At 44.9% G+C, this 24,523-nt stretch overlaps 1 protein-coding gene and 1 long non-coding RNA gene across 2 annotated transcripts in view; one reads left to right on the top strand and one right to left on the bottom strand.

Annotated features, from left to right (window-relative positions):
- Positions 1–24,523, top strand: part of LOC142561436 (G patch domain-containing protein 1) — a 91,779-nt gene that overhangs the window by 61,121 nt on the left and 6,135 nt on the right. Inside the window, exons 12-15 of the mRNA XM_075673447.1 lie at positions 6,543–6,625; positions 8,201–8,645; positions 9,159–9,256; positions 9,340–9,500. Coding sequence (XP_075529562.1) covers positions 6,543–6,625; positions 8,201–8,645; positions 9,159–9,256; positions 9,340–9,500 — 787 coding nt within the window. The remainder of the gene's footprint in view (positions 1–6,542; positions 6,626–8,200; positions 8,646–9,158; positions 9,257–9,339; positions 9,501–24,523) is intronic.
- The window catches only part of LOC142561453 (uncharacterized), a 42,048-nt gene continuing 17,946 nt past the window's right edge, over positions 422–24,523 (bottom strand). The window contains exon 4 of the long non-coding RNA XR_012823799.1: positions 422–2,481. This is a non-coding gene — a long non-coding RNA (uncharacterized LOC142561453). The remainder of the gene's footprint in view (positions 2,482–24,523) is intronic.

Genomic DNA, 24,523 nt, shown 5'->3' with positions numbered 1-24,523 from the left:
ATCTCCTCGGCGCTAAGAATTAAGCGAAGTCAGCCACGCTTTTGTATGTATTCCACCCCCGCAGCTGATAGCGTAGCCCGCACTGGGATGACACTATCAGGCAAACCACCGACAGCGGGGAGCGAATGCTTCATCTGCCTCTCGCTCCAATGGGCCACCAAAACTTCATATTACACAACCTCCAATACTAAACGCACGGTAAGACAGTTTGCATAGTGCTACACCAACTCAGCACACCCACTGTTTGCACACGCGGCAGATTACCTCTAAAGCAGGTTGCGCGGCTGTGTATGCACTCAGCCATGCTTACAGCCGTGCGTAGCCACGGCCGAGACGTGTGCCAGAAATTAAGATGCGCGTCAACTTAACCCCCACTCCACCCCGCCCCCTTTGCGTGCACTTGATCGCGTTACCGCAAGTTCACTCGCCTCCCCCTCTTTCCTTTGTTCGCATGAGAAAGCAGCACTCGTGAAGCCACCATCCTTCTTGTCTCATCCTCGTACACTTTCACTTGCAACTAAAGCACACAGTGAGCGGAGCGCGATAGGATCTTATCGCACTTCTACTTTATACGAAACAAGATGCGGCTCCACTTCGGTGGTTGCTCATGTCGTAAGGCACGCGATTTGAGAGGTGCATTTGCAAGCAGCAGCTTGTAATTCAATCATGTGACAATCTGCGTCCGAAATTTCCATTGTCTCGGCATACCTTTGCGGTGGCAGTGAAATTTGATTATATTGAAATCACATACACCTACACTTCATCATATTGAGGTTCTAAATACTCTATGTTCTATGGACAAGATGTTCAAAATGGACAAGATGGACAAAAATGTTCTATGGACAAGAGGTTATGAAAAGTTAAATACTTCGTGATATTGAGAATATCGTTATATTGAGGTTTAACTGTATCTTCCAAAAGGAGTAAAAAATATATGTGTAAAGCGTCTACTCTAAGCCTATCCACAGAAATATCAAGTTCTCCATGGTTCTGTTTATTTGTATGTGGTCTTTGAGCAAGGGGTTATCCTGGATTTTGTTTTATGTACAAGCTTCGTTCTATTTCTAGAAAGAGCAGTGCACTGTGGCTGTTCAGTATACAGTCAAACCCGATTATATCGAACCCGTTTACATCGAATTATTCTATATATCAAACAATTTCTGCACACGGTATAGTTACAATGAGTATATATAGCAAAATGTATGCTTACATCGAATAAAAATAGCAGCAACTCCCGATATATCGAACGTCAAGTGGCAGTAAAGTGCCCCCAAAAGTTGGCTTTCCCTCGTGATGGCAGAGAAACCCGGTGGCGTGGCTCTATCCAACCGCTCTCCCTACCGTAACCGCACTGCCTCGGGCAAGCCGTTGACACCCCCCCTGCAAAAAAATGATCCTGGCCCGCCCGCAGTGCTTGCTCAGGCAGCCAACCAGAGGCTCTTGTGCCCTCGTCATGCAAGATGGTGAAAGTTCGAGTTGTCTCGCTGCTTTTCTGGTTCATTGTGTGTGCACCTTGTGGGCCTTCTCCCGCAGTGTTGCCGTGATGAAGCAGCAGAATTCGCGTTTCTTCGTGAAGCTCGAAATCATAAATCGAGTCGAATGCGGTGAGAAGTCGGATGTCCCCGCAGCGTGCAAGATTCCCACGAGCACTCTCAGCACAATCTTGATGAATAAGGGGGAGATTAGGGCTAAAGCGGCCAAGCTCGCGACCCGATACCCGTGGCACCCGATGCATACGCACGGCCGTGTGAAAGTGGTTCATCCGAAATTGCTTCAGCCGTGCTGGCTTCCGTGTGCTCAATGACGACTGTAAATTTTGATGAACGCGACGAAGCCGTTGCTGGTGTTGCCGAAGTTTGGAGCGAGCTGTCAAAATTTCTGGAAGCTGTTGACAAATCAACGGTGAACAAGTTTGTGGGTGCAGATGATGGTGTCGCGACCATGGGAGAGCCCGAAAACGAAGACTACATTGCTGACATCATACCGAGCACAAGTGAAAGTGGGCACAATGAGGAAAGCAACGACAGTCCTTTGCCCACGTCCTCCAAAGTTATTGGTGCACTCACACTAGTCCGGTGCTTCTGCGCGAATGCAGAAGGTTGCAGCCTCAGTTGCTCAGACTTCTTAGACAATGTGGAGAAGTGCGTGCGTTGCACGCAGCGAAATTGCCCAAGCAGAAGAAAATACAGGACTATTTCATGTGAAACTAAGCTAGTTTCATCAATAAAGTGATGTTATAAATGGTATGTGCTTTTATGACATTCAATTATTTAGCAGGATTATATCGAATTATGCTCTATATAGAACTGATAGGCGTTCTTTGCGAGTTCGATATAGCCAGGTTCGACTGTATTGGAAATTACGTCAACAAACAACTAACGAGGTTGTCATTCTCTGAAGTCGCCCATCTTGAAGTTCTTGCTTCATTTTGTTTGATGCTAGTGCCATTCCCTGCAGGTATGGTTCCAGTCTCTGCGTCACCTGAAAGTGGGCAACATCAACACGTCAAACGTTGAACCCACATATACCAAATCTTAGCTCATTTTATACCCTTGTACAGACATTTAAATATCCAGAACGTCTCACAACTGCCGCAAGGGTATTACAGTTGAACCACTTCTAGATACTGCTTTTAACAGCGTATCGGATATAACAATGAGCAGCCGATGCACCATCAATTTTTGTATATGTTCTATGGTGAAATAAACCACTTACTACAGTGCTCCCATGCCGCATTATCAGTTATAAAAATATAAATCTGGCTGCTGGATGCATGTGCCTAACGGAAAAAGGATGCAATATACTTGAACACAAAAAAAAAGAAAATAGAGGGGGGAAAAAAGCGTAAGCCACGACACCTGCCTTTGTGCCGCATATCCCGCACAGCACGAGCTCATCTCGTTGCCTTACGCACGGCACAGTCGACTCATGTAATGGAGAGGTGTAAGGAATACGAGAGAGGAGCATGTGAGGCCGGCAATGCGTAGGATGATGTGATGAAGGCTTGTCGTGCAGGGAGTGCGGCACAAAGGAGGGTGTGCAGCAGCACTCTTTTTTTTTTTTGCCTCCTAGATTTCACGTTCATTTTCTGTTAGCCACAAACACCCAGTAGCCAGATTTAATTTATAGCCAATTATACGGCATGGGAACATTCTCGTAAGCTGTTTATATTACCATAGGACACTCGCAAAAGTTCACATTCCAGCAGCTGCCCTTTTTTACACCTGGGCATTTTTAAAAATAGTTATGCTATAAGTGGGTTCGACTGTACTTATTTCTGTCTAATTAAGATGTTTGGATGTTTGTCCTCTGCTTTTTTTGTACAACCTGGTTATAACAATTATCAGTTATAACAGTGGGATTTTCTTGGCATTAGAATATTGTTATAAATGGGTTCGATTGTATAGTAAAACCTCGTTAATTCGAAATCATCGGGACTGCAAAAAATCTTCGAATCAAGTGGGCTTTCGAATTAACGAACACAGAAAAAAATGCAACCCAGGCAAAAAATTTCGCTGCAGGAATGCGCTACCTTTATTCGGCGATCTTTGAATTACTTAAAGTAATGAGAGATGCTGGTTTGCCGTGTACTGTAGTTCGAGGCTCCAGGGATCATGTTTTCTAGTTGGCCAACTAGGTATGTGCAGCATTTGAGCATTTCCACCATGGCACTCAACAAAACTGCGGATAACGTTCAGTGATCCGATAACTTCCCCGAGAGCGGGTGCTCGGGAGGGCTCATTAATGTTGTCATCGTCGCTGTCATCGCACATGGTTGCATCAGCGGTCGCTTCACTCTCCAAGTCTGAGTAGCACATTTGTTGATCATTTTCAAAGTTGAGATACTCAGCGAAGCCGACTGCACCGGATTCGCTATCCTCTGCGTAGAGTGCATTTATGCGGTCGCAATACTCTGCTCCTTCTTCATCAAGTGCACATGAATAGTCAGCATCAGCATTGACAGTGCTTTCCTTCGAGAAGCCAGCATGTTCAAAACACCACATGATCAAAGTTGGTTCCGCTTGCTTCCATGCATATAAAACAAGACAAGACATATGGCCCCGAGTAGGTCAGTGGAGTACTCCTTGCCGTTGTCGTAGCAAAGGAGCATGTGCTTGAACAGGTGGTGGCAGTAAATTTTTCTCGTGTGGTGAATGACGCCTTGGTCCATTGGCTGCAAGATCGACGTGGTGTTTGGAGGAAGAACTACCATCCTGATAGCTTTCAGGTGTGGTGGTGTCACCATGCGCCAGGCAATTATCAACAACGAAGAGTACATTCCTGCCTGTGACTGCGAACTTGCGGTCAAGCTGCCGAACGTAATCTTATATAGCGCCTGTGACCCAGGCTTTCTTGTTGTGCCGGTAGATGAGCTCATCCCTTGGCGCCAGCCGTGCATTTTTAAAGCAGCGAGGCTTCCCACTCTTTCCAACTACGAGTAGTGGCAGCTTGTGTTTACCGCACATGTTCGCGCCGAACAGAATGGTAATTCTTTCCTTGCCCTGCTTTCGACCCTTGACCGTGGTGTCCTTCGCTGCGAACGTTTTTGTGGGCAGCATCTTGTAAAGAAGGCCTGCCTCGTCAAGGTTGCACACATTCTCTGCACCGTACTCGCTAAGCAACGGAGCCAACGTGTGTGTTTCTTCCAGTCGTCGACGACGCTCTCGTTTGCGCTGCCGCTCTCGCCACAGACGGCTAGGAAGGTCAGATTATTGCGCTCTTTAAAACAGCTGAACCATCCATTGCTACACTTGAACTCTTCGTGCCCAAGTTGTAGAGCCAAGTCGTTGGCCTACTCCCGCGATATCGTTCCATTGACGAGAAGGTGGGTTGCGTTTGCTTTCTGCAGCCAGCGAAGTAAAGCTGATTCCACATCATGGTACGTGGGAGCCCATACTAACGACTGCTTCGAAGCATATGTCTTGCTGTAGGCCTCCAGTATGTTCGACTTGTTCTTCAATATTGTGGACGTCGTCAACAGGAGCACGCTGTGCCTTTCAGCCAACTCGGTCTTAGAATGCATGTTCTTACCTGCTTCTTGGATCAAACAGAGCTGCTGCTGCAGCGTTAAAGTCTTATAATTTGGCATCTTTGCTCACTGGCACTTCTGCACAGTTCAGAAAAAAAAGAACGCCATACTAGCTGCAACATCCCTAACCACCACACAAAAAGAAGCGGCACAGACCGGCGTTGTGCGCACACACGTCGCTGCAGGCGCGGAGAGAGAATGAGCGAATGGCAGCCAGCAGCAGTAGCACAGAACACGCGCTGACGCTGCAACCGCTGCGACTACAAGGAGCATGCAGAGAGGGGGACGAGAGCATGTGACAAAAACCGGTATGCCCACTGCGTTGCAGTGAAGCTTGTCTTCTCTGCAGGCGCGCGTTTTGGTGGTGCACGGGACATACCGTGGACTGATTTTTGTGCTAGCAGTACTACGGGTCAGGTGCTTCGTCTATAAATAATCACGATTGCTATGTGGCGTCACCTCGCGGCTCCGAATGGCCGTCGTTTCGTCGGTTTTCAGTGAAATGGGAATCGGGAATTGCCGTAAAGCACCCCAAATCTTCGAAATAACCCAGTTGGCCTAGGCCGCTGGTTCGAATTATCCTGTCAAATTTACATTGGGAAATACGGGACCGCAGAAAACCTTCGAATTATCCAGGATTTTGAATTAACCGAGTTCGAATTAACGAGGTTTTACTGTATATTGTTGTCAGAATTAAGCCTGTGCTTATGCTCGGACTTTATTTAGCATGCAAAAATGCACCCAAGACTTAATCATTTTAGAAGAAAGCCCTACCTTATTATTTAATATGGTGATTCTTGCTGCCATTGTTTCATATTATAGTAGTATTTTAATTGGTAGCACTTGAATAGCAATGTCTGAAATAACCAGAAGAATAGGAATGGGCTGGGGTGCGTTTGGCAGGCATTCTCAAATCATGAACAGCAGGTTGCCACTATCCCTCAAAAGGAAAGTGTATAACAGCTGTGTGTTACCAGTACTCACATATGGGGCAGAAACCTGGAGACTTACGAAAAGGGTTCTGCTGAAATTGAGGACGACGCAACGAGCTATGGAAAGAAGAATGATGGGTGCGACGTTAAGGGATAAGAAAAGAGCAGATTGGGTGAGGCAACAAACGCGGGTAAACGACATCTTAGTTGAAATCAAGAAAAAGAAATGGGCATGGGCCGGCCATGTAATGAGGAGGGAAGATAACCGATGGTCACTAAGGGTTACGGACTGGATTCCAAGGGAAGGGATGCGTAGCAGGGGGCGGCAGAAAGTTAGGTGGGCGGATGACATTAAGACGTTTGCAGGGACAACATGGCCACAATTAGTACATGACCGGGGTAGTTGGAGAAGTATGGGAGAGGCCTTTGCCCTGCAGTGGGCGTAACTAGGCTGACGATGACGATGATGAATAGCAATGTGCTTACGTCAAAAAACATTGTGGCCTCCCCATACAGATTTTCTGAAAATTTAGAATCATGAAAAGTGCGGCTGATTTCAATATCTCCCATTTCCCTCCTAGGACCTGTGCCGGTTACTGAACCTGCTGTCTCAGGTGCAGAAGTGATGACAAGTACAGTGGAATCCAAGTCTGATGATGAAGAGGCAAGTGTTTTTGTGACCACGGTTGACCATTGCGCACACAGGGTGTTGTTTTGGTGTCAGAAAATGGCTAAAAATTATTTGTGTTAAAACATGTAACAGGTTACAAGCAAGTGAGAAACACCTCTTAAAATCAACACTGGGTTGCACACTCTCCCTCACTCCCCCAACATACAAGATTAAGTCTTGTCTAAACCACTGACAGTATATTCATATTAGCGAACATAAAGTGAAATTTAATAATTCATGTATTATTAATGTTATTAGTTTATTTATTTAATGAAAGTATTAAATGCGTGTATCAATGTTCATTAATGTATAAAAGCGCTTCAAATGAGCCATTACCATATTTACCTGATTCTGACGTCCACCCAGTTTTTGAAATAAATGTGCAACTGAATGTAACAGGCAGCCAATTCATAAAAGAAAAATATAGTATGCACCCCACGTTCGTGATCTGAAAAACTGACACACCTTCACAGATTTTTTTTTTTTAAAGAGCACTGAGCTTTTTTATAGTACAAAAGCAGTGTATCATCATTGCCATTTGCACTTAATTGTATTCGTGAGCAATCACTTTTAGAGACACTGCTATCACTTTTGCAAAACTGCATCGAACTTGTCAAAGTGTGTGTCCGACAACGGTCATGGTACTGTACGCAGCTAGAAAGCTTGACATAGCGCCAGAAACGCTGGAAGTCGATTACAGCGACACATCCAGTGCAGAGTCGTGCAAAATCTCGTGAAAGTGATAGCATCTCTGACAGTTATTGGCCAGGAATACCACTCTAGATTGTAGTTGAGCACAAAATCAACCAGCAGCAACCTTCACAAAAACTTGCTTTGTCACTATTTTGTGATGGTGATGACGCTGCGTCTCATGGCTATGACAGTAGTTTTGCTTTGTATTTATTGTGATGTGCAGGCCATTTTCAGACCTATTTTCTCTGAGAAAAGGTACACATTAGATTCGGGTAAATACAGTATGCTTATATAGATGATGACTTGACTCTCCATGGTGGTGTGGTGGTGTTGCGCTACTAAGCCTGAGGGCATGGGATTGAATCTCAACCGTGGCACCCACATTTCAGTGGAGGCAAAATCCAAGAATGCTTGTTTACCGTGCATTGGATGCATGTTAAAGAACCCCAGCTGGTCAAAATTAATCCGGAGTCCCTCACTATGCAGTGCCTCATAATCAAATTGTGGTTTGGCACGTAAAACCCCAGAATATATAAAAATAAATTTATACTAGATGATGACTTTTAAGAGAATGATGGTTGAGGCTAGTTGGTATTCCATGAGGCTGAGTGGTGCAGGGCCTTTGTCTCTCATCCCGTTTCGCACTACCCAACTCCGCCTGATGACTTACTGATGCGCACTGCTTGCCATGTGGGTGAAAAGCCACTATGTTCTATAACCTGAGCATGTGAACACTGAAGCTTCAAAAACAAAAAACCATTGCAGTGATGATGCAGCAGCCTGGTTCCATGTTCCATTGTGCACGAGCTAGTCTCTGTGTGCTTGTCGGCAATGGGTCCAAATATGTTTTCTTACTTTAACCTATTTCTGGTGCAGGTCTCCAGCGACACGCCTGAAGAGGAGCGCCCAACTCTGGAATTTTTCAAATCAATCTTCTCAGAATCATCAGAGGATGAGGATGAGGAGCATGTAGATAGGAAACCAATGTTAGGAGAGACAACTATAGGAGAGGAGGCCGTTTCAGGGGCTACTGACACAACAGCAAGCCCGACTGAAGCAGTAAAGCAACCTCCAAGACCTGCCCTCGGAGTCTTTGCCAACCTTGACTTTGAGCAGCTCAATCGTAGGGTGCCAGCTGCACCACTGCAAGACATGCCCTCTAATCCAGCAAGCAGCACAGTGGCTTGCGCTTCCTTAGGTGAAACGACGTCATCCCAACACTCTAAGCAAACGTCCAGCAGCAGCATGTATGGCCCCATGCCACCACCACAGCCACCACAAGGGGGGCCTTGCTTTACCAACATTGAACCATCGGAGCGAGGTATACACCTTGCAGCACTACTTTGAAGGCTGGTTTGGCAATATGTCATATTTGAAGCAGCACATATCTGAAGTTTCTTGCAGACCTTTCACATTATTAGCACCTTTCACTCCTATAAAAGAAAACTGCTTGTGTTGTTGCCTTCAGTGGGTCTGGTTCATAAAAATGAGTTCATTCCGTCATCACTTCCAGCATGAAAAAACATAAGAACAAATACTGCTGGGGCAGCACTTTCATCAGGCACAGAGGATGATCTTATTTTCTTCACATGTGGGCAAAAGTAAATTTAGCTCCTGGGACTTTTCTAATTTCTATAACATGTCTCTTTGAATGTTGTAATGAACAGTAAGTAACGCAATAGGTGTACTGTGATGCAACATGTTTAAATTTATATAGAATTAAGCTGCAGTGTGTAAATGGCATGTAATATTTTTGTCTTTCGTGCTGTTGTGAAATTAATGTACTTATGCATTTTCTGCAGGTGATTAATCCTTGTTGCTTCTCTATTGTCAGCTATCCCTCAAGGTTCATCTAAGTTACAGCACTCACACAAACACAAGAAAAAGGATCACAAGTCAAGGAGTGAGAAGAAACACAAAAAAAAGCTCAAGGTATGTCTGGAAAACTCATTTATTCTCTGCTTTTGAAAATTTTGTGGATTTTATACCAAGTTTATTCTTTTTATTTTTATCAGTCTAAACTTAAGAAGAAGAAACACAAGAAGGATGCAAAACATGCAACAGCAAGAAAGAGCTCTCGACATGAAAGCAGTGAAGATAGCGAAACCAGTGACACTTCAGGGGAAGAACTGTCAAAATCCGAGAAAGAGCCCTCTTATAAAGACATCATGTCAAGGTATACACTGAACATTCATGAACTTTTTTCTTCATTGTTGTGCATATAAAAATTGTTGCTAACAGCAAAGCAGCATCGCGTGCTGTGTTTGTCTTGCGTAGTAACACTGGTATCTCTTGTTATGTCTGCTTGCTGCATTGCCTTTTAATGTCTTGGTTGAGCTTTGTAGCTTGTTGTAGTTTGCAAAAACATACCTGTAGAGTCAAGATTACCCAACCAGTGCTTACAAAATAGAACATTCCTATGATTTTGATAATTAAATAGTACCTGCTCATCCTCGAAATTCAGTAACATGTACCTAGTTCATCGATTAAGTTTATTTTATTGCATAGTTTTAATAAGTATCCATTTATATGGCTGACGCCCTTGAGTTTTGAATGCACCGTGGCGCAACCTGCTGGCAGTCAACATAGTTGGCTGGGTAGTATGGAAAATATGTTGTCCCGTAGAGTAACACGAGTCTCCCTAGTTTTGTGCTTTGTTTTGGGGTTTTGTGCGTATATCTCGCACTTGAAAAGTGTTCAACACATACATAGGGTGTTGTGTGCTACCGAATGCAGCACAGGTCATGGAGTGCGGGTGCTTTTTGTCCGACAAACTATGCTGAAGGCAGCCAGACCCGGCGAATATACGCCACACTGCGCTGAGCAGCGCACTGTGCCCAAGCATCGTCACCGCAGTTATTGATGCGTGGTGAATCGTCATGAGGGTCTTGGGCCTGACACGCTGGAATTTTCAACGCACGGTGCGATGACGGTCGCGAGAGACCAAATCGGCTGGGTAGTATACAAGTCGCAGCTCCCCACATTAGGTTACGCTGTCAGTGCGCTGTATACAGTCGGTCTCGCTTGATTTGTGTGTGGGCTCAGGGTTCATTTCCTGCTTTATTTTGGCGTTCAGCTATCGGAAAAAGCACTTGCGTTAGCTGTGAGTAGCCTGTGGATCATCTCGTTGAGAGTCCTTAGCCATGAAAAATTTTAATTTTATTTTAGCTTGACCATGAAAAACGCAGTTGTCTCTATAGGTGCATGCAGTGATTTCTTTGTATTAGAAAACTGTCACACACAGAAATTTAAAGGACCTAGAGCAATTTCTTATGGTGAAGCAGCCCACCTAATTAAGCAAAAGTTAATTTAGAACCGTTGAAATTGTTTCAGAATACGTTGCTGAGAGAACAAGCGAAAGATAATTGGATAGACTGACATGGCACAGTCACTTGCGCAATAACATAGGGAACTGAACATAAAAAGTGGTGTTTAAACCGCCTTTGTCACATTATATCTTAGTGTAAACAAATTAATCACAACAAATGAAACTCTTGCTGCAGCTGCATCATTCTTCCTCCGAAAAAAGAAGAGCCACTGTGCGTCAGCCAGCGCTAAGGATACAGACACTCAATCACAATATTTACTGATTGCCATGTCTTGAAATGCGCTTTTGCGGCATACATACCAGAGCCGGTCAAGCTGAGTCATAGTGCGAATGCCAGCAGCGTATTATTAGTTTCATTAGTTAACTAATTTATTGTTGCACCACGGTTCTGAGTTTGTGCACGTGCTTAAGCGAATAGACACATACTGCAGCAGTCTGCCTTTGCAGCTTGGCATCATGTATACCAGAGCAGCACATGCACTGAAAGCGGCCGTGCACCGTAACGGCGTCTGCGACTTCTTGTGCATAGTGCACGCATTCGGCACAGGGCTTTGCTTCCTTGGCGACGGAAGGCATGCTACAATGCCTCCCATGCACAAAATTCTGCAAAATTCCTACCCCAGGGCAGCTGAGACGAACAGATATACCATGGCGCCATGCATTCACCAGCAGAGCATTGTTTTGTACTACCCGAAACCTATAAGCACGGTATGAAGGGCGCTGTTGACCGGCGTTTCTGAAGCACCGCCTAGGCAGCCCGTCAGGCCCATACTATACCAGATATTCTCATGTAAAGGTGGCATTTTTTCTTTTGAATTTGGGTTTGAATATCTTTAGTGCGGCCAATACATGAGCAAAAAGTAAACAAATGTGTGTCTATTTTGTAAAACAGACATACTTGCTGCCATATGCAATGATCTTTGGAAGCCTTTGTTTTAGCTTGATTTGCTGTTTCATTTGTCATACAGTTGGAGGCTACTGGATCGACTAGGCTTTGCTAGTTTCGGTTTCTATTAGGCACTGGCTACATGACAGACGACCGTGCCAGTGACTTATCAAATCGCTATTTCTACTCTACTCGGTGGCCAAATTAGCTTGCGTCCATGCAGGTGGAATCCGAATTTTCTATTTTTCTTAGCCACCCGCTGCAGAGGCTTAGTGGCTATGGCGTTGTGCTAAGCTCGAGGTCACAAGTTCGATCCCAGTTATAGCGGCTTCATTTCATTGGGATGCAGACATTTGTGTACTTAGATTTGTATGTGCATGTTAAAGAACCCCAGGTGATCAAAATTAATCCGGAGACCCCCCACTGCGGCATGCTTCATAATCAGATCATGATTTTGGTTAGGGTTGTGCGAATATCAAATTTTAAATTTTGAAGTGACCTTGAATAACGAAAACCAAGCGCAAATTGAATCGAATATTTTTCTCATTTTTCAAATACAGTTGAACCTCGCTACAACGAAACTGACGGGGCGCGCGAAAAATTTCGTTAAAGCGAAATTTCGTTGAGGCGAAAACAGGCCAAAAACACTGTCAGGTTGGACCACATAGTCCCAAAACATCATTTATTTCCAAAGAAGTCGGTCAGCTTCTTCTGCTTCTTTTTTTTTGCCACGAGTGCAGTGGCGCGGCTTTCGCACTCGGTGAACAGTTGCATCGCGACGTCGTCATCGTGAGCACCGAAAAATCTGCGGATCACATCAAAAGCATCCATCACTTTTATTGCAGGTGGTGGCGCTAAGTCCTCCGCGTCGCTGTCATCATCCGATGATGCGTCGTTGTGGCGAACGCCCTCAATTATAGCTTCGTCACTCAGCTCCTCGTGAGCTAGCACTTCACTGTCAACAGCGATGTAGTCGCCGATGTGAACATCGGCCGGCACATCTCCGGAGTCCTGAAGGGCTGCCCATGCCGCATTGGCCTCTGTGGAGGGTGGAGCAATTGTACTGCAGCCTTCCTCGTCCGACGTGGAGTTCGCTGCCAGTTGAGCATCGGAGTGAAAGCCGGCGTGCACAAAACAGTTGTAGATGATACTGCGACTGGTTGCCGTCCACGCTGCTGAGACCATCTGTACAGCCATGTACAAATCCACTTCGATTGCCCGACCGGTGTCGATGTTTAACACCAGCCGCTGAATCAGTCGCTGTCGATAAGCGCTTTTAACGCTATTGATGATACCTTGATCCAGCGGCTGGATTAAAGCCGTGCAATTCGGCGGGAAGAATCTTACTTCCACGCTTTGAAGCTGAACGTCTTCAACGTTATGCGCTGAGCAATTGTCGATGAGCAAACAAACCTTACGTTTCTTTGCCGTCATGTCACGGTCGAAAGCGGTTAGCCACTCTTTGAAAACGGCCCGTGTCATCCAAGACTTCTTATTGGCAACATATTTGACGGGCAGGCTCTTGCCACCTTTGAAGCACCGCGGCTTCGCACTTTTGCCTATCACCAGTGGGCAGCGCTTGTCAGACCCGTCCATGTTGCAGCACAGGAGCACAGTCACACGCTTTTTGCTATGCTTCCCTCCGCTGCATGGCTGGCCCTTCATGTGAAGCGTCTTGGAGGGGAGGAGCTCGAAGAAAAGTCCCGTTTCATCGGCATTGTATATGTCTGATGTGGCATATTTCTCCATTAATTCCGGCACAGTAGCTGATGCCCAAGCAGATGCAGCGTCGGCGTCTGATGAGGCCGACTCCCCACACAGCACTTTAGCGACGATTTCATGCCTGGCCTTAAAACGGGTCAGCCACCCTGAGCTGGCTTTGAAATCATTGATGCCCAGCATACAGGCATAGCCAAGTGCCTTTTGCTGCAACATGTTTCCGCTGACCGGCATCTTCTTTGCGCGCACGTCGAGGAACCACGTGTACAGAGCCTTCTCAAGGTCCTCATGAGCCGCTTGCGTCAGCTTTTTCCGCTTCGCGGATGTCCCCGAAGAAAGAGCTTGCGCTATCGCGTCTTTCGACTTCAAGATCGTTGACAGCGTGCTCTGTGAGATGCCGAAGTCCGCTGCAACATCTCCCTTTTTCCTGCCACTGGATGCCGCGCTGATAATCCGTGCCTTCTCTTCAAGCGAGAGGAACTTCCGCTTTCTAGATGAAGTCGCCATGCTCGCATTCATTACAGCGCACTAGCAGCACAAGCACGAGTGAAAAAAACTAGGGCAAACGCGCTGCTGTTGCCAGGCTGCTGCGTCCTTTGGCAACGGATTGGTTGCGGCTCTGAATTGGATTGGAAGAAAACGGGAGCTTGCCCCCGCGCCTTGTCGCAAGGCAGCCAGCCCGATAGTCATCAACACCAAGCTATGGCGGTGATCATGTGCGTTTCAGTGAGTGGATTAGTTTGGTCCAGCGAATGTTTAGCGAAACAAAGCAGCGTGGGCCTATGGAAGTACATAGATGGGCGGCGATATGCTTGTTTTATTGTAAGATATATTTTTAAATCGAGCTTCGCATAGCAAAAATTTCGTTGAAGCGGAAACGCGCCCCAAAAATGGTTCGTTGTGATGAGAAATTTGTTCCATTACTTTGTATAGCGAGCTGACGGGGAATTGGAAATATTTCGTTGAAGCGAAAATTTCGTTGAAGCGACGTTCGTTGTAGCGGGGTTCGACTGTATCCCCTTCAGTCACGAATTATGTTTGACTGTCGATAAATATGTAAAATTTACATAATTTTATGCCAAGGTGCTTGAGGCTCCACAGAAAGCAAGTCAAGGCGGGACGAGAAGGATTGTGGATATTATAGAGAACTACCGTAATTACATGGTAATTACATTTATTGTACAGTCAGTAATACTATGTCTTCTTCGTAAAAAATATTTAATCACCTGCTCGAATTACATGCACAGGTTAATTATTTGGCACAAGCATTGCAAGAAGAGAAAAACATCTTTCGAAATTACTACCGAAACGCCCTACTTCAAACATCCCATCAAACACGGTAGTGCCCTCGCCAAAGCAGTCATCTAAAGCGATAAATTTCTCTCAGAAGTGAAGTGGGTGTACTTTAGGAAAGCAGAATGTTCAATCTCATCATCATCATCATCAGCCTAGTTACGCCCACTGCAGGGCAAAGGCCTCTCCCATACTTCTCCAACTACCCCGGTCATGGACTAATTGTGGCCATGTTGTCCCTGCAAACATCTTAATTTCATCCGCCCACCTAACTTTCTGCCGCCCCCTGCTACGCTTCCCTTCCCTTGGAATCCAGTCCGTAACCCTTAATGACCATCGGTTATCTTCCCTCCTCATTACATGTCCTGCCCATGCCCATTTCTTTTTCTTGATTTCAACTAAGATGTCGTTTACCCGCGTTTGTTGCCTCACCCAATCTGCTCTTTTCTTATCCCTTAACGTTACACCCATCATTCTTCTTTCCATAGCTCGTTGCGTCATCCTCAATTTCAGCAGAACCCTTTTCGTAAGCCTCCAGGTTTCTGCCCCATATGTGAGTACTGGTAACACACAGCTGTTATACACTTTCCTTTTGAGGGATAGTGGCAACCTGCTGTTCATGATTTGAGAATGCCTGCCAAACGCACCCCAGCCCATTCTTATTCTTCTGGTTATTTCAGTCTCATGATCCGGATCTGTGGTCACTACCTGCCCTAAGTAGATGTATTCCCTTACCACTTCCAGTGCTTCGCTACCTATCGTAAACTGCTGTTCTCTTCCGAGACTGTTAAACAATACTTTAGTTTTCTGCAAATTAATTTTCAGACCCACCCTTCTGCTTTGCCTCTCCAGGTCAGTGAGCATGCATTGCAATTGGTCTCCTGAGTTACTAAGCAAGGCAATATCATCAGCGAATCGCAAGTTGCTAAGGTATTCTCCATCAACTTTTATCCCCAATTCTTCCCACTCCAGGCCTCTGAATACCTCCTGTAAACATGCTGTGAATAGCATTGGAGATATCGTATCTCCCTGTCTGACGCCTTTCTTTATAGGGATTTTTGTTACTTTCTTTGTGGAGGACTACGGTGGCTGTGGAGCCGCTATAGATATCTTCCAGTATTTTTACATATGGCTCATCTACACCCTGATTCCGTAATGCCTCCATGACTGCTGAGGTTTCGACTGAATCAAACGCTTTCTCGTAATCAATGAAAGCTATATACAAGGGTTGGTTATATTCTGCACATTTCTCTATCACTTGATTGACAGTGTGAATATGGTCTATTGTTGAGTAGCCTTTACAGAATCCTGCCTGGTCCTTTGGTTGACAGAAGTCTAAAGTGTTCCTGATTCTATTTGCGATTACCTTAGTAAATACTTTGTAGGCAACGGACAGTAAGCTGATCGGTCTATAATTTTTCAAGTCTTTGGCGTCCCCTTTCTTATGGATTAGGATTATGTTAGCGTTCTTCCAAGATTCCGGTACGCTCGAGGTTATGAGGCATTGCGTATACAGGGTGGCCAGTTTCTCTAGAACAATCTGACCACCATCCTTCAACAAATCTGCTGTTACCTGATCCTCCCCAGCTGCCTTCCCCCTTTGCATAGCTCCTAAGGCTTTCTTTACTTCTTCTGGCGTTACCTGTGGGATTTCGAATTCCTCTAGGCTATTCTCTCTTCCACTATCGTCGTGGGTACCACTGCTACTGTATAAATCTCTATAGAACTCCTCAGCCACTTGAACTATCTCATCCATATTGGTAACGATATTGCCGGCTTTGTCTCTTAACGCACACGTCTGATTCTTGCCTATTCCTAGTTTCTTCTTCACTGTTTTTAGGCTTCCTCCGTTCCTGAGAGCCTGTTCAATTCTATCCATATTATAGTTTCTGATGTCCGCTGTCTTACGCTTGTTGATTAACTTAGAAAGTTCTGCCAGTTCTATTCTAGCTGTAGGGTTAGAGGCTTTCATACATTGGCGTTTCTTGATCAGATCTTTCATCTCCTGCGATAGCTTACTGGTTTCCTGTATAACGGCGTTACCACCGACTTCTATTGCGCACTCCTTAATGATGCCCATGAGATTGTCGTGCATTGCTGCAACACTAAGGTCCTCTTCCTGAGTTAAAGCCGAGTACCTGTTCTGTAGCTTGATCCGGAATTCCTCTAGTTTCCCTCTTACCGCTAACTCATTGATTGGCTCCTTGTGTACCAGTTTCTTCCGTTCCCTCCTCAAGTCTAGGCTAATTCGAGTTCTTACCATTCTATGGTCACTGCAGCGTACCTTGCCGAGCACGTCTACATCTTGTATGATGCCAGGGTTCGCGCAGAGTATGAAGTCGATTTCATTTCTAGTCTCACCATTCGGGCTCCTCCACGTCCACTTTCGACTAACCCGCTTGCGGAAAAAGGTGTTCATTATCCGCATATTATTCTGTTCTGCAAACTCTACTAATAATTCTCCTCTGCTATTCCTAGAGCCTATGCCATATTCCCCCACTGACTTGTCTCCAGCCTGCTTCTTGCCTACCCTGGCATTGAAGTCGCCCATCAGTATAGTGTATTTTGTTTTGACTTTACCCATCGCCGATTCCACGTCTTCATAAAAGCTTTCGACTTCCTGGTCATCATGACTGCATGTAGGGGCATAGACTTGTACCACCTTCAATTTGTACCTCTTATTAAGCTTCACAACAAGACCTGCCACCCTCTCGTTAATGCTATAGAATTCCTGTATGTTACCAGCTATTTCCTTATTAATCAGGAATCCAACTCCTAGTTCTCGTCTATCTGCTAAGCCCCGGTAACACAGTACATGCCCGCTTTTTAGCACTGTATATGCTTCTTTTGTCCTCCTAACCTCACTGAGCCCTATTATATCCCATTTACTACCCTCTAATTCCTCCAATAACACTTCTAGACTCGCCTCGCTAGATAGCGTTCTAACGTTAAACGTTGCCAGGTTCAGATTCCAATGGCGGCCTGTCCGGAGCCAGGTATTCTTAGCACCCTCTGCAGCGTCGCAGGTCTGACCGCCGCCGTGGTCAGTTGCTTCGCAGCTGCTGGGGACTGAGGGCTGGGGTTTGATTGTTGTGTTCATAGGAGGTTGTGGCCAAGTACTGCACCAGGGTGGCCAATCCTGCTCTGGTGAGGGAGTGCGTTACCGGTTCTGGTCACCGGGATCAGGCCACACTCCAGGCCTGTTTGTGCAATTTTCTCAACATACGTTTTTTTTTTTTTTTTTTTTTTCGATGGAGAATTGCGCTGCACCGGGATTTGAATCACGGTCCTTTTGCACTGGAGACGGATACTCTACCGTCCCCGCAGGAGTTAAATTAAAAATTGGAGAATGGGGATTTGCGTGACAAAACCACTTTCTGATTATGCACGCCTTAGTGGAGGACTCCGAAAATTTCGACCACCTGGGGTTCTTTAACGTGCACCAAATTCTAAGTACACGGGTGTTTTCGCATTTCGCCCCCATCGAAATGCGGCCGCCGTGGCCGGGGTCCGATCCCGCGACCTCGTGCTCAGCAGTCTAACACCATGACCACTGAGCAACCACGGCGGGTCCCGCAGGAGTTGTACGCCTCATTTAACCTACAGTGGTGCCCAATTTGATCAGTCAAGGTGGGCCAATCTGAGCTCGGTTATACCGCATGGATGGCACTCGGCTAGAGAACCTGGTATTTATGACCTGCACATGTGTGGCCACACATAATTGAGGATATATAATTTTTTCTTTTAGGAGGGTTTCCGTACAGTGATAAAATGAAGGAAAAGACATTAAAAAAAAAGAAAAAGAAAAGAAAGGGGGAAAAAAGGAACATAACTTGTGATTTGAACTCGTGATCCTTCAATGTTGCCCGGAAAGGTAGCTCAGTCGGTTGGTTCGTCAAGCCAGCGGTTACTTTCAAGCGCTATAGCTCCTGCTCCGAGCCTCATACTTATGTGGAAAGGGGCTGGTGTTGTCCGCGACAGTCGATTTTTGCTAATTTCTTGGAAAAATGGCCGCCAGAGGAGCAGCGTGATCTCGAGCAGCTTTAGAGACTAGGAAAACTTCCTCAAGGTATTTAGACTTGAGGGGAAGCTTCGTTAACAAACTATAACATGGCAATCAGCACTCAAATATAATTATAACCCTAATAATAATTGTAAATATTCATCTCATCTATAGGATCTAAAGCGCGCGCTGTTTCTTGCCTCTGCGTGTAGTAGTTAAGAGAGCCAGTTTAAGGGCGGAGAAGAGGGAAGGAAAAGAAAGCAAACTTGCAGCGCCGTGGTTTTAAGGCGCAACCGTGGTAGAGAAACGGAAAGGCGATATAAGCATGCGTGGCCATGATACGCACACGACAAACTGCCTTACAATATTTAGACTTGAGGGGAAGCTTCGTTAACAAACTATAACACGGCAATGAGCACTCGAATACGACGAGAGAAATAATTGAGACGTGGAAAATTCCCTTGAAATAAATCTGGTTTGCGAGACAAATGCTTGTATGTATTGAATCTCTTAAAAGATGAGGGGGGAAATTATGCGCTCACCGAGAGGGCATCGTCAGCGCGAGACCACCACCCGGCTCCTTACGGGGATGTGGAGAGCTTCGCAGCCGGAACGAAGCCTCCCCTCTCCGCCGGCCAGGCGTGGAAAACGCGCTTCAAATGTTCAATCTACTCAGTTCTTAATGTTCGTTGTCCATTCCTTGCAAGCACGGCACAGTAATGGCAAAAATAAGTTGCATCCACAAACATGTACTCCGTGACTGAAGGGGATATGAATAGTATTGGTTTTGCACGAATGCAATTTTTTTCACAAACCAGAGGTACAAAGAAAAAAAAGGAAGTTTATTACACAGGAAATAACATACTGGAATATTATTTGTTTGTGGTCAAAACAATTTTCTATAACTGCAGTTACGTTGTCATGAAGAAAGGACAGCTGCTCGACATGTTCGGGCAGCAGCAACACCCTCCTGCAGGTCACAATTCCCCCAGACGCCGAAAAAAACAGCTCATTGTACACACCAGTATCTAGTGTCGGCAGGTTTCTCTTTGCAAGCCGAGCCCACACCACCACTCATGTGGATCTTCTTTTTGGCCCAAATTTCATTATGCACATATCTTTCAACCTGTGCTTGTGGCAGTGAATATTGCTGCCACAAGCAAATGAGAATTGCTGCTGGTTGATGAGCTCATCAAATGCTTCAGACATTGCTGACATGGAAGGAGCGTCTTTAGAAGATTTCGTTGTTCAGGACATATCTGGGTTTCTTGGTGTTTAAGTTTTCCTTGCGTCTTCTAAAGCCAGGTTTTTAATCCAGTTTGCCATTGGAGCTTCCTGATTGCACTCAACTACTTTAGAATCAGGGTCAGAAACATTGCTAAGTTTGCTACTTGGTCAAATTTGTAGTGTGGAAACCATGTATTCAAGTCAAGCACTTATTTATTTATTACATACCGCAGACTCTTGGGTCCAAGCTGGTGGGCAGTTTCAAAATTAGACATAATACAAAAAGGCAACAATGGAAACTGTTCCAAGATTAGTGTAATAACAAAGATAATAAAATACAAAATAACAACTATGGAATCTCTTTAAAGATTACTCTCATAAGACATAATACAATACAAAAAAATATGGGAATAGCCAGATTAGTAGCAGACACCATTAGCAGTGCCAGGTTTCCGCCCGGTGGCTAGTGTTGTCCATATGCATGAAGAAGCAGCACAGTGTGGGTGCATGAGTTGGTAGTGTCGGCTAGCCATAAGCACTTGGAGGGGCCTCATGAAAGAGTTCCCTTCTTCTGATATGTTCCACTGCACAGCAAACATGCTTCACCGCAATACAGTCTTATGGCAGAAAGCTGGGCTAGTTGAATTTCTGATAACTGATGCATTTCCAGTGCTTCGGGGAAAAAAATTCATTCAGAGAGTAAAAAAGAACACAAAAATTGTATGGTCTGTATGCTTCGCTGCATAACAAGACTGTACGGAGGCGAAGCTATCTTGATTGACGACAGCAATTTTTGAACGTTCAAATATTTCTAATCATAAGTGCCGACCATGGGGGCGCTCTGAGGCCCGAGTTTTCCGGAGGGGGCAGAGCCCTCCCCCCCCTCCCCCCACCCACAAACAACAGCCCTCAAGTCGCAGTACCCACTGTGGTTGCTTACTGGCTATGGTGTTTGGCTGCTAAGCACGAGGTTACGGGATCAAATCCCGGCCATGGCGGCCGCATTTCGATGCGCGTGAAATGTGAAAACACCCATGTACATAGATTTAGGTGCGCGTTAAAGAACTCCAGGTGGTCCAAATTTCCACAGTCCCCCACTATGGCGTGCCTCATAATCAAATTGTGGTTTTGGCATGTAAAACCCCATAATTTAATTTTAACCTAAAGTCGCATTACCAGAGTTTTGGCACCCACATCATTTGATGTTTCTTTTGACTTGCCTCAACCTTTTCACTCAAAATTTTATCGTCGCTAATAGCTTACTCCATCATTGTTAGCATGGATGTGCCCGGCTTTTAATTCATACTTTCGCTTTATCTCTGCAAATCCTAAAAATAAGGAGGACAAGCGCATTAGAAGCACTAGCGGGGGCTGCCTCATCCAGATTTTCTCACTTAAACATTGTTTTAAATTTCCACTCTAGACACCATGCAGATACACCAGATATTTAAATATACACACAGAACAAGGTTTATTATATATTTGAAAGAGTAGGAGGTAGCCAATTAAAAATTATTTCTTAAGGTATGCATAGCCCATTCCTAGAGAATGAATATGTTGCTGTATGTTCACCTTGCTTCAAATTGCTTTGCACGCTTTTTTGACCCTGAAAGAAACCTGCAGACTTCAGTGACCCCATAGGCAGAGTATTTTATCAACGGCTTGTGAAATGCACATGAATGATATGTGTCTCAGTATTGCTTCTCTTTCCAGTAAGCAATGCTAACGACTCACAAAAAGAAATAACTCTTCTAATAATTTGCAACATTTATTAGGGATGGAAACATCGTCACTTGCACGCAGAAGTCATAGATATATACTGGGTGTCCCAATTAACTATCAAGCACCCAGATTTTAAAAAAGAGCAATTGCATTACTCAAAGAAAACCTAGTGCATATTGTTTCTGGTACAGCGGAGTAGCTGCCAGTAATTTTTGCATTACTATAATTTAATTAAGTAATTCTAATCAATTATCTAGCTCAAGAGACATAATATCCTAATTATCAAAGTGTCAATGAGGCAGTTGTAGGCACAGCCAAGGGATCTCTAATTGTAGTAGTTTCAGCGACATACTAATTGCATACTAATTTTATCCGACTGATAAATAAACCCCTCAAAATATGAAAAATACCATGTGACTGCGCTCCCACCCCCATCATAAAGCAGTGCCCTGGAACAAGCTCCCTCTGAGTTCGTGTTTGGTGTAAGTTGGAAACAAGCTGTGACAGCTGTTGTCTTAGCATAGGTAAAATGCACAGATGTCTTTTTTTTTTTTGCCACAAAACCTATTACCACAAAAGCGAATTGACGTCAGTGCTGAGGTTTAAAGGTGCATTTTGTTTCGTCCCAGTTGCCATGTATTTAACTAATGAGCAAAAGGAAAACATGATCCTTGCCTAGGGAGCTGCAAATGGCAACAAGAGGAAGGCCGCAAATATATCTCAGTCATGGAAGTGTGGCGGTAGACCAAATGCATCGTCTATCATCCGAAATTATTAAAACCCGAGACAAACCGGCAGCTTCCAGAAACAGTAGCAAAGAACTCCATCTTTGAGTCCTAGCCTACACATGGATGTTCTAGCATTTATGGCCTCATACCTTCATGCTAGCCTGCGGGACGTGGCTGCCCAGGTACCAATTTCCAAGTCGTCAATTCATCAGTTCAGAGGATTCTAAACGACTCGGATTTTCACTCGTACCACCTTAACGTGCACCAATTCTTGGAAGATAGGGACCTGTAGAATCGTCTAGATTTCTCGGATTGGGTCCTCACAAAAGCCTATGACTAGCCGGACTTTTTGAGCAACATCATGTGCACAGAGGAAGCCAATTTTTGCAGAAACAGCCAGGTAAATTTCCATAATGCACACTGTTGGAGTGACTCCACTCCACAGTGGGTAAAGCGCACTCAGCGCCAGTACCAGTGGTCGCTCAATGTGTGGTTCGGAATTTACGCTGGTGCTATAATCGGTCCCATCTTTTTTGATTACACACTGAAAAAACTGGACAGCGTTACGTAAACGAAATCCTTGGAGGAGTGGCAGATGAGTTTCTCAGCAAAGTCCCACTGTCATGTCTTCCACTTCTGTGGTATTAGCAAGGTGGAGCACCCGCACACAGCAGCAGCTGAGCACGAAACTGGCTGGCTGTGACTTTTCATGCGTAATAGATTGGAAGGCGTGGGCCTGTAAATTGGCCAGCTAAGTCAACTGACCTCTCTCCACTCAATTTCTTTCTTTGAGGTTATGTGAAAGATCGTGATACATGATCGAGACGGATGTCAGATATGCTCAAGGCAAGGATAACGGATGTCTGCCGTAGACTTCCAGTGTCGATCATGAAGAAAGCCACTGAAGATCTGATAAAGCGGATACAGTACTGTGTAGCTGCGGAAGGGGACCTATTTGAACACGTCCTCTAGCCAGCATCTGGTGTTCAACGGTGCTTACGAATTCATAGATAATAAGGGCACACTCAAATCTGATGGTTTTGTATGTGTAAGCATTTCTATCCTTACCAAACGAAAAAAAAAATGTCCCTCCGTTTGTCCCGTAAGACAATCGCTTTCACCATAGCACCCGCAGCAGAGAGCGAATTCACCTGTCTGCTGTGTCTCACTTCAATGCCAGTAAAGCGGCGAGAACACAGCGCTCACGGAGCTCTCAGCACATGCTGCACTCTGCTGCTTTTTCAGATCGTTTTCAAGATACAGGCCACGCCGCCGCCGGAGCACAGTTGACCATGGTTCATAATGGTTCAGTGTAACTAATAAATGTTGTATATATTTCCTTCATTTGCTACACATCCCTGGCAGCCACTCCACAGTACTGGAAACAATATGCACTAGGTTTTCTTCAAGTAACGCAACTGCTCTTTCTTTAAGTCTTGGTGCATGATAGTTGGGACACTGTAAAATTCACTCTGTAACCAAAATGAGGCAGTCAATAGCAGTCATGCGCAGCAGCACTTATACTCAGACTAACAGAAAATAAAGAGAGAGAGAGAGAGATGCTGCACTTTCTCTGGAAAGGCGAAGTAGTATTAGTGATAGTGAAGTATAAAACAATTTCACGAAGGAAGATTATACCACCAAGAGACGCCAAATTCTCGGTGAAGCAAAAGGACTCGGGCTGTGAAATTGAACTGTCTGTTACTATGAGGTCTTGTACATACTCATATAAGGCCGCCACTTTTGTACAATTCTTCAAGAGCACACAAAGTTTAACTGCATCTGTTATTAAAGGTCATTCACACACACATGCACACACGCACGTATGCATACATGCACGGGGTTCGGAACGCTGGTCGGGCCCCCGCCCCCTCTGGAAAAGTTAAAACTTTCCGCCTATGTTTCTAATAGTAAAAGTGAAGAAAGGGGGTTAACCGAGGGTCCTGATTTTTATTAGTCATATCATAAGAAGCCAACAAACACTGACACCAAAGACAACATAGAGGAAATTACTTGTGCTTAATAAATGAAATAAAGAAACGATAAATTAATGGAAATTAAACTGGATGAAAAGACAACTTGCCGCAGGTGGGAACCAAACCCACAACCTTCGCATTTCGCGTGTGATGCTCTACCAATTAAGCTGTGATGCTCTACCAATCAATTGGTAGAGCATCACACGCGAAATGCCAAGGTTGTGCATTCGGTTCCCGCCTGCAGCAAGTTGTTTTTTCATCCACTTTAATTTCCATTAATTTATCATTTCTTTATTTCATTTATTAAGCACAAGTAA

The sequence above is a fragment of the Dermacentor variabilis genome, chromosome 1, assembly GCF_050947875.1.
Source record: "Dermacentor variabilis isolate Ectoservices chromosome 1, ASM5094787v1, whole genome shotgun sequence".
Classification (NCBI taxonomy): domain Eukaryota; kingdom Metazoa; phylum Arthropoda; class Arachnida; order Ixodida; family Ixodidae; genus Dermacentor; species Dermacentor variabilis.
This window is presented reverse-complemented; position numbering and strand designations above follow the sequence as displayed.